At 39.2% G+C, this 11,156-nt stretch overlaps 1 protein-coding gene across 16 annotated transcripts in view; it reads right to left on the bottom strand.

Annotated features, from left to right (window-relative positions):
* The window catches only part of LOC107553085 (protein groucho-1-like), a 42,321-nt gene extending 38,705 nt beyond the window's left edge, over positions 1–3,616 (bottom strand). For 4 of the 16 annotated variants that reach the window (XM_016235196.1, XM_016235190.1, XM_016235189.1 and 1 more), the window contains exons 1-4: positions 2,336–3,228; positions 1,664–1,932; positions 887–987; positions 451–514 (exon numbers count right to left, since the gene is read on the bottom strand). In XM_016235196.1, coding sequence (XP_016090682.1) covers positions 451–514; positions 887–987; positions 1,664–1,687 — 189 coding nt within the window. In that variant the 5' untranslated portion in view covers positions 1,688–1,932; positions 2,336–3,228. Of the gene's footprint in view, positions 1–450; positions 515–886; positions 988–1,119; positions 1,183–1,663; positions 1,933–2,335; positions 3,229–3,360 lie in introns of those variants that run through there. The other 12 variants (XM_016235197.1, XM_016235198.1, XM_016235194.1 and 9 more) reach the window with 6 other exon arrangements.
* Between the last annotated feature and the right edge of the window lie 7,540 nt (positions 3,617–11,156).

The following is an 11,156-nucleotide window of genomic DNA, read 5'->3' on the forward strand; positions in this document are numbered from 1 at the left end:
CTCTGTCTTCTCATTGGCCAGTTTGTCATACTCTACTTTAAGACTGTGAGGTGAGAGAAAGACCCAGAATGAGTTAACATTCCAGGCTGGCAAATTCGCAGGCAACTTATTGACATATAACAAAGTTATGCTAATTTATATGAAATTACAAATACAAATATGAAACTATAGTTTTAACAGCTACAGCATATAGTGATATATTAAGCAGTAACTCCATGCCCAAAACAGCCTCCAGGCATTTTACAACAAATAAAAACACCCACACTCTTATAATCTCAAAGCTGATCCTTCAGTGCAATCAATGCAAACGCTATCACATAATAAATAAGGGCAGTGGATACTAAGCACCAGCTCAGATAGCCGGCTGGTGGCCCTACTGATGTTTTCAAGGAACAAAAGAACAACAGATAGAAGACCTTAGATTAAAAACAAACCACATTTTGCTCTTACCATGACATAATGTCGCTGCATCTCTGTCTTCTCATTGGCCAGTTTGTCATACTCTACTTTAAGACTGTGAGGTGAGAGAAAGACCCAGAATGAGTTAACATTCCAGGCTGGCAAATTCGCTTAAAGAGCTCTATGTGGTCACATACACAGGCAACTTATTGACATATAACAAAGTTATGCTAATTTATATGAAATTACAAATACAAATATGAAACTATAGTTTTAACAGCTACAGCATATACTGATATATAACATACTATAATGTTGTTATAGCTACTATTCATCTGTTATGACAACAGCAACATTTAAGGTTGCACTGATGTTGCATTTGATTTACACACAATCAAAGTAGCATCAGAACCGCCTCACAGTCTAGTAACAGGTGTGAAATGAATCACACACATACATCAAACAGGTCATGAACAGCGATATTTACCTGTGGTACTGAGCTTGAAGGAACTGGAATTCATCTTTGATCCTGTCACAAGATTCTGCTACAGTGAATTTGAAGCCAGGCTGACCAGGCTGGTGAGGTGCCTGAAAAATCATATCAATAATTCATGTGAACTGCTGCAAAGCATAAACTTCACATTATCAATATAATCCAACCTAGTCACTGATGCAGTATGCTTTTACACGAACAGTGTTTTTTTTAGCATGTCATTGTACCTTTGACTTCCTACCACCATTACCAAAACAACCTACGACCTGCTCCATTACTCCTTTTACGGCAGTCCATAGGTCTCAGGGTTTGCTTTCGCTGTGTTTTCGAAGTCATGGGTATAACCACGGGTGTCAACAACACATTTCATGCTTCCCGATTTTCAGGGAAATGATATTTCATCGGAGCTGAATTGCGGTTAGTCAGAAGTGCCCAGGCGCTCCCTCGAGCTCTGCCTGTCGGTGGTTTTGAGACTCTAGTGGGAACAGCCTCCAACACTCGGGTCACTGCGTCTAAACAGCCCCGGAGAAAAACTAGCAGCTGATTCCCCTCCTTTCATTCCCCCCCCCCCCAAGACATTTTTCCACTTTAAAGTCAAATGAAGATGCACTACTGTTCAAAAGCAAGTCAACGGACGTCCAGCAGAGCACATCCTTGTTTAGTTTGAGCAGAAATAAAGGACACCCCGCGCGAGCTCAACGGCCGAAAGATAACGCGCTCTGGCGCTGAGTTGCCTGGACACAATGCATCAATATAATTTATGGTACTCACCGGATGCCGGCCCTGCGGATACATCTTGAATGTATCCTTTCTGATGTGAAGGTCCAGGGGTTGTGGCGCTCTTCAGTAATCCGAGTAGATGAGCGAGAACCCACTCGCGGACACACAAAGCCCAGTCCGTCCACCCGATCCACGCGCTTCTCGCACTCCTTACACCCGATTTAACCCCTTTATCCTTCACACAGCCGAGGAGCAAGACAAAAACACAGCGCGTTGGCTCATTATCTCCAGTAAGAGTCAAGCATTCAGCTGCGCTTGTGCTGTAAACACAGAATAGTTGTGCAGAGCGAGTCAAACACACATTTGCTGTTTGTCATCTGCGCTGCGACTAACAAGCTGCTTACGAGTCTTCTCGCAATAACAAGATTACCCGACTGCTGTTTGCTTGAATGTAACCCGACAAGATTACAGAACAATGTAAAAACAATAGATACATAAAACAACAGAACCCCCGTCAACTTCGCAATTCCTCGATAAATGGGTCAAAAAATGATACACTTATTCTGTTCAGCACAATGTCGAGCCTCGAAGTGTAGACGACAAAAGCAGCTTTGCAAATTACAAAACGGGAACGGAGAAAATAAAGCACGTAAAGTGCTCAATTGCCAAATAAACAGTCTAAACTACAAGTAGATTATTTTTTAAAGTTATCTTCCGCGTTACCTTTAGTCTCCATAAAATCTTTTCCCGCGAATGTAAATACAGCAATAATTCCTTGCACCGAGGAAATGTCGAAGTCCTCCACTCGTGACCTTATACGAGCAGTATTAGGCGCTGGTTGCGAATCAATCCCAACCCTAGAAAAGCAGCGCCTACAGTCGCTTCGAGAATGTTTTCCTCAGTTAAGACTTCAGACTTCAGGTTCTCGCTTGGACACAATTCGCAGTATTCCCGTTGTTGGTAAACTCTCCCAATCCCTATTTGCGTGTTTGCTTAAAAATGTCTGATTGTGAAAAGTTTGCCTCGTACGTGCCAACCGCTCGCATTGCCTAGTTTCTCCAACACTCGCAGTACCACACACAGACTGCCCACTGACACGCGGGCTCAACTACCGCGAGAACAACCTATAGCGCGACCAATCAAATCTCGAACGGGACTTCGCCGCCTCCGACCAATCAAACGTGGGATCCCCCACGTGGGGCGCGTCTGTTCCGCGCGTGCTGATTGGCCAACACAAATCTGACCTTCTGTTCGCCATCTTGGCTCTAAATAGGTTGCTTTCCCCGTAGACAAACAACTTACATGAGCGACGATTGTTCGAAGGCCAGCCACAAACCGAAATCTCAAGAGATAACTGTATCCTAAGAAATACATATTATAAGCGAAATCGTCTGTTGCGCTTCTGTTCCCTGATTTAGGAGCACGGCTGCTGTTGTTTCAACGGAAAGCAGTTGAAAGTTGCATCAAATCTGGTTATGCTTGCTTTGACGTTTCATAAACTATGTTCTAACGGCATGTTTTGATTACACTGCGAATTCGTCACTGATTTAAAATAATATGTGAACAACTGATCGCTGAATTGAGCCAAAACATCCTTCACATGTCCCGGTTTGTCCTTTCCAAGGACGCCCCTAACATGGACATCACAGTGATGCGAGAGAGTACCCTATAGCCAATGTATAGTTAGGCTACCGATTTTGACTGTAACTCAAATTAATAGCATAATATGTGAAATCAGCCCTCATTACTTGATTCACGCTGTCTGCTCAGCAACACCCTCCATGCCCATGTCTGCGCCATAAAAAAAAAAGCCCCAACCTATCATGTGTTGCTCAGACCCACGTGGGGCGCAGCTCCTTGTTCTGCGCGTGCTGACCAATCAGAGCACTGGCGTGCATCTGATTGGCTTAGAGCAACACGGGATGTCAGCGCGAGACCTAAGTTGTCAATCAAGCCCACGAGGGGTAGAGCGCTGACAAATGCCTGTGCCTCTCAGCCTCCCGCCTGCGAATAGTGCTTGGAATGGCTGCTTAATTAGCTTCGAATGGCTTTTCCTTCCAGCTCAAACAATCTGTCACTACCATGTGGTAAAAAGAGCCCTGCGTAAAACAAAAGAGGGAAAAGCTAGTAGGGGCTAAATATCAGTTTGATTTTTTTTCCTATGTATGCAAGTCGCATTACCACAAAACAAAACATTTATTCCACTCAAAGGCTGGTTCATCGTAACCAACTATTTCTGGCTTTATTTGTTCACCAAATAGGGGTGTAATCTGATATGCTTAATAATGCTCTGTGCTCTTTTTTTTTATATAATTTAAAAAATAATATTATAGACATTTGCTGTATAAAACAGTAATCTGGGATACCTGAACATGTTATGTACTTTTAAACGAACTAATTGGACACTTTTAAGATGTTTGCACTCAGGGGACTACAGGGCCATTTCAATACAAATATCTGAAAAAAAAAGGCCAACCATTGTTTGATTAAACTGTAAACTTTTGTCCATCCCTTTTGGGAGGGTTATTGGCTGGAACAAATGTCTGGAATGGAAGCAATGATGGAGCATGGAGTCATTATGAGAGCTATTATTGACATACTACTGCTCTAACATTTAAGATAACTCAATTTTGTCAGTGCACAAATGTGATATTGATTCTTTCTCCTGGAATTACAAAACTGTTTGAAATGCTAAACTGGGTTAATGGCAGACATGCTTCTATGAACAGTAAGCTCTCTGCAAGCTACTTGTGTACCATTGGTGTGTGCAGAGATAATAGAGATTTCCAGCTTGCTCAGTGACCCGTCACAAAAACGTTCTGTATAATACAACAAAAGTGTGACTCAATGACTTTTCAACCCACAGACAAGGACTACCATAGTAGTGTCAAGTCTATTCTGATGACCATAGTAACAGCTGAAGATGACAGACTGCACTCCACCCCTCTTTTCAAATGACTGCCTGGGCTATAAAACCAGGTATTTGCCATATACCTGCAACAGTTTAATTTCAGCACAGATTTATGTGTTGCTATATAACCATTGCTAGAGGTTGAAACTGATTTAGCTGTAATTATGGAGAGGAAACACAAAACAGTTTCCTATCCAAGTGCCTGTTCATTCGCACCATTGTTCTGACAAACACGCTTTGTATTTTCATGCTAATGCAGCTCCAAATGATAGCTGGCAAGATTATCCTCAATACGTGAAAAATGCTTCTTTCTCAGTCTCTGCCTGCCTGTTTTTTCATGCATGCAACCTTCCGCTACCTACCTCTCTCTTCTTTGCTTGATTTCCCTGGTAGTGGAGCAGAAAACTAGGTCCGACTCTGCATGGCATGCATGTATTGTGTGGCGCCTCTGTCTCTGGATTATTGACGTGCTTTCATACGTGGGATTGGGGCCTGAAAAGAGACATTCCTGCTTACAATAGCTTCAGTGTGCAGCGCTAGGCTGAATGGGCCATGGTGTATCAGAGAGACTTGTCAGGCTGTAATCAATGCAAACAGGATGAAAAGCCTTATCAAAAGAGACAAACGCAGACATGAGCACTGTCGCCAAATGAAAACAAGAGTAAGAAAGATGGAGGCTTTGGCAGTTGGCCCTGGCCTGTTGTATGTGGAGTAAGTGTGTGTAAGAACAAGGGAGAGAAATTGAGGCAAATTCTCATTCTGTTCCAGTATAAGTAATATCTTCAGTACAGGAGCCGTGGCGTGACTGTGCTGACTCACACACCGCTCGCAGGAATAGCATATATTAGATGCTAATGTGCAGGTAATGGATGATATATATCCATATAAAAGGACTCGGTGCTTGTGGATCCGTGAGTGTTAATCCAACACTTTGATTTGGGAGCTGCCAGAGATGATGGGTAAAGAAAAGCTTCTCTTTAGGGATTCTCCTCCCAATCCAATCTGCATCTGTACTGATGGATTCACTATAATCTCACCATAAAGAAGAAAGGGATTCCACGCAGGAACCTGTGGCACATAAGCCTGTTGAGATCTCAGCTGGCTGTCACAGTGTGCATGACTGTGTATAAGCCTGTTTTGAGCACAGCCGAGTGTGTGTGTGTGTTTGGAGAGGGTGTTATATGTTCATAAGCCTGTTTGGGACACAGCTGCCTATCACAGCTATTTGAAAAGCTCCGGGGGTAAGCCATAGGGGCATGAGAGCTCTCTTGAAAAAACTTGGCAGCCATATACTTTACTGAGTTTTTCTCCATGTTGTCTAAGGAATCAATAGCTGTGTCCACTCTTAGGTTCAGAGACAGGTTAAATACACATTTAAAGAGAATCTGGATTATTTTCTGAGGGTCAAAACATTTATGGGGCCTCTTTGTGTATGTTAGACTCTCAGTAAAAATGGAGTAATTGAGAACATTTTAGGATCTAGAAGAGTCTGACGTTTCACTGGTTTTTGGAGAAGGAATGCTGTTTTTCCTCTAAATGTTCACATGAACTGTACATTAATTAGTAACCACCACTGTGGAATTAGCAGTATGACACAAGCAGCACTAATGCTTTTATACAACCGCTCAATAAACAAAAAGCTAATATCTAGTATTATAGAGATACTATTTGTTTTTATATTTAAAATATCAATTTAAAGTTTAGTCAAAGTTTTAATAATTTTGTTGTGTTTGTCATTTTTATTAGGGTTTTTTTCCAAATATATCTATTGTTTAAAAAAAACATTACTTCAGTTTTATTTTCAGTTATTTTAGTACATCAAGATAAACTAAATGAAAATGAGAAATGTTGCCTAGTTACACTAAAATAAGTTTTATTTTATAACAAAATTAATAACAATAAACTAAATAATAAACAAGTCAATTTTTTAATATTTTATTTTATTTTAACTTTTTTTATTTCAAGTAACAGTTTTTTAATGGGTTTAGGTATTCGCCCTGATATAAGGTAACTTAGATTTTATAGACAGTATTGCCAGTTATTTTGTCTGTTTTTGCTCCGCCCAACGAAGACAGAGAAGCCACTGTTTGCATCTCTAAGCAACATACAGTAGTGGCCTTATTGAATGAATGTGTGAGTGATTCGGTTGAGTGACAGATTTAATGACTCACTCGTAAACATTGTCACTTGTTTCATTCCTGAAAGAATCAGTGCATTTGAACGAATTGGTTGAATGAATGAATCAGTGACTCACTCATAAAGACAGTTACTTTTCGCCACCTACTGGTGTATGGATGTGACCTGCAAAAAGAGTCACTCTAAAATCCCCACCCCTAATGCACAGAGTGCCAGTTTGTATGGAAGGAACAAACACACACACAAGCGGAGAGATGTTGCTGCTGGATGGTTATATCATTATTTGTGGAACACTGCTAAATGATATTATATTATCTTTGATCATTTGCTAATATGTATGTTTTATATTTTTTACATTTAAAATAAAACAGTAAACCCAATAGATGTTTTTTAGGTGCAGTTGCACTTTGGGAGAAACAGCATTAGAGTGACACAAAAAGAAGCGAGAGAGTCTGGAGTTCTTCAGAGGGGTGCAGTTATTTTTGGTGATTGAGACATAAGTGGATAGGACGAAAAGTCAAGCACCTCCTCAACACCGCCAGTCTCTGTAGTGCCAACCAAGCTATCATCTGACAGTGAGAACAGTGGATGAGAGGAAATATAGCTGACTCTACACCTACACACACAAACACCCACAGATACACTTGTTCATGCTCACTAGCTGTGGAGTGGCTCTACTGAACACTCTCTCACATGGTACCTTTCATCAAAAAGTACCTTTTTACAACTGTTTAATGAGAAACGCATTTTTTTAAAAATTCCATCCATAACTGATGAGACAGTAAATGTGGGGGTTTTGTATGATGGAAATCTGTATCTTTTGTTCTCGGCCTCTTTCAGACGTTGTGTGAACAATTCAACAAATCTCAAGCACTCAAAATTTCCCTGGGGGATATATTGTTCTCTGAGGACGATTTCATGTAACTATTCCCTATCCAGTGACACACACGCACATACACACCTGTCTAAAATGCAGTATTGTAGGAGGCCCAGTGTAAAACAAAGTTTACCACCTCAGATCAGGTCTTATGGGAACCACACAACAAAGAGCAGTAGTCCAGCCCAGCCCTGAGGGTCTCATTAGCATGACACAGCTGTGATCAGGTTAGCACACCCAATCTGTCCATGCTATCAGACCCCAACACAACAACATTAGTGGAAATAAATTTAAAAGGAACCTGCATTAAAGATGCTAGTGTTTTTCTTTTCAAACATTGTAATTAAAGGTATTTTTATAGTTAGAGTTGTTATAGTCAATTAGGGTCTGTTGTAAGGTATGGGATACCTCTTGTGATAGAAATGGCACAAACACAAAACACTTCCTGATAATAATAATAATAGTCATCATTATTGTTATTATTATTATTATTATTATACAAATGTATCAAACATAATTTACAGTTAAGAACACAATAGTTCTTTGACAATGGTTTTTACAAAACAACTTTTTTTATTATTAGTTCTTCAGTGGCCAGAGGTCTGTACAGTATAGGAGTTTTAGTTTAAGACCAAAAACTAAACTGTAGTCCAGCCCAGCCCTGAGGGTCTCATTAGCATGACACAGCTGTGATCAGGTTAGCACACCCAATCTGTCCATGCTATCAGACCCCAACACAACAACATTAGTGGAAATAAATTTAAAAGGAACCTGCATTAAAGATGCTAGTGTTTTTCTTTTCAAACATTGTAATTAAAGGTATTTTTATAGTTAGAGTTGTTATAGTCAATTAGGGTCTGTTGTAAGGTATGGGATACCTCTTGTGATAGAAATGGCACAAACACAAAACACTTCCTGATAATAATAATAATAGTCATCATTATTGTTATTATTATTATTATTATACAAATGTATCAAACATAATTTACAGTTAAGAACACAATAGTTCTTTGACAATGGTTTTTACAAAACAACTTTTTTTATTATTAGTTCTTCAGTGGCCAGAGGTCTGTACAGTATAGGAGTTTTAGTTTAAGATAGGTTATTATAAAATAATTTTAGCAGTAATTGTTTTGTTGAAAGGGCCTTTATACTTTTCCCAGCTGTCATTCCTGTGAAGAAACTTCATATTTTTGTCCTTGTCCATTGCGTTTACTCAGAATTGTTCTATCATTTACCAGCTGTCTTCTCCATTAAATCATTCTTATTGCTCATTATCTTGTGCCTTTATGTTGATCAAAGTTAAATCCCCAATAAACATGGCAAACACACACAGCACTGTATGTTTATTTATCTCTATGGACTTGAACTGAAATACGTACGGACCACACAAAACCAGAGACCTGTTGTGTATACATAGACGTACACACACTGGACACTATCGAATACATCATACAAACAGGTTTTCCTTGAGCAGAGTTATCATGTACTGTATAACATCTCTTTCTCCCATTTATACAAACACAAGCGGAAGATATTCTTGTCACATCCTTAATCTGAAACTCCTGTGGACCTCTATCAGGCTTTTAACATCTCCAATCCCCCGCTCTTTCTCTTTCTGTTGACTTCACAGAGTGCTGCTACCTTGTTATCAGCGTCTCCCTGTAGTCCACTTAGCGAAAGGCTAGGGAGCTGCCCAAGGTCCATCTAACTCATGAGAGAGTGCTGACTATTCTGCCACTGCAATTCTCTCTCTCTTTCTTTATCTAGCTCTCAGATAGTAACACATTTCAGAAACTCTTGGACAAACTCCATCGGTGTGTATCCAATCATATTGTGAAACTCAGATAAGGTAAAAAAAAACTCTTTGATGATATTATAGAGTGAGTTTGACACTAGTCCAGAAGGACAGAGCTCACTGTCACGGCCCACAAACCACTGTCAGGCCCACATTTCTGCAGGCATTTTTCATAATGATATTCATAACCTCAGGAGGACTCAGAGACTGGTTGAATAAGTGAAAAATGGATCGATATCACTTGTTGATTGTACTATTTTGTTTGCTGTACATTCAAAGGGGGTGTTTTTTGGTCTTGGATTATGCTATGCTGGTGCTCTAAAATGTTTTTTACGTTTATACGTTTTATATAACCTTTGAGGGAGATAAACATATTTGGCTTTCTGTCCATGATGAAGGACACAAACACAAAACTCGCCTCAAGCCTATGGATTCACCACCCCTAGACTAATTAATTAATGTTTATATAATTTTTAATACATAATAAAACAGGAGTTGGGTTGGCGGAGGGACGCCGGAGGACTTGAGGTAAGTGTTCACTTCCTTTTGAAATTTAAAAAATACCTAATTAGTCAATTTTTTGTTTTTTTGAAGGAATTTCAAATATTTTTCTTTGTTCGCAAGCTGACACTAAAACAAGCTATTTATATTTAGCAGTTACTTCACTTGTATACAGATAATTCTATAATAAATTTAAAATTATACTTTTATTAATGCACTTTTTCTTTAACAATTTTAACTGTTTTAAATTCAGTACAATTCTTATTTTTTCCTACCACCTATACATTATTCCAAAAAATTACTAAATAACTAAAAATGTATGTACACAAAACTAAATTAATGTTCTTTTATTTCCATTAATCAGTGCTTACGTAATATTGAAAGCGTTTGCATTTATTTTAAATAAACAAAATTCAAAGTAGAAATATATTTCTCTTTTCATAACAGGTTTACCTTTTCTTTGATATATTTGTACGTGATTGGGTCCTGCTGCTGTGTCTGTTATTATAACAAGATATTTTCCTCAGGGATGGATGAAGTTCTACCGTTTCCTATTCTAATTATGCTACAGAGAATAAACATGACCTCTTTCTGGTGAGAAACATGATTATGTAAAGATTAAAACAGGTTATGAAATTGAAACAAAATGGATTATTGAAAAACTATTCAATCTCAATCTCCTTTATTTCTTGAAGTACCTTCAAACTTGCTTAAAACATTGTTGTGATGTTTTTTTTTTATAACCTCCACTGCCTGCTTCATAAATGACCATGAACTCTGCTTAAGTGCTTTAAGAAAGCCCATGCGGTTGTCTTGACCTAATGAACGCTGCTGGAATAAAGCAGCCATGCTGTATCTAATGCTCAGGTCTTAAGTGGTTTGTCCCCTTCTGTGAGGTGATGGTGTTTCTGGGAATACAAAACGCTGTCTCCGTACTTCTCTATCAATCCTACTGCTTTATTCAACTCACGTAAAGCTCTGCATTTTTCTTCTTCTTTCCTTCTCTCACAGCAGAAAGCTTTTAAGTCTGTGTACAGTTTGCCGCCAGCACTAAAAAGTGATGAGTGTACCATAACCTGTTGCTTTTAGTGATTACCTTCCATTTGCATTATTTATACAGTAAAATCCTTTTGGTTGCTTTTTAAATCATTATGTCAACAAGAGGAAAGAGTTACAGGAGCCACAGTTCACTGCCACAATAAAGAATTGATCTGAGCAGGATGGGCTGCTTTTAACCTTCCTTTTTAAAGGCTCCATTAATGCACTCACAGAGAAGAGTGGCACTCCCAGCATGCACTAGTGTTAATGGCGCTGTGACAGG

The sequence above is a fragment of the Sinocyclocheilus grahami genome, unplaced genomic scaffold (assembly GCF_001515645.1).
Source record: "Sinocyclocheilus grahami isolate Dianchi unplaced genomic scaffold, SAMN03320097.WGS_v1.1 scaffold464.1, whole genome shotgun sequence".
Lineage (NCBI taxonomy): Eukaryota > Metazoa > Chordata > Actinopteri > Cypriniformes > Cyprinidae > Sinocyclocheilus > Sinocyclocheilus grahami.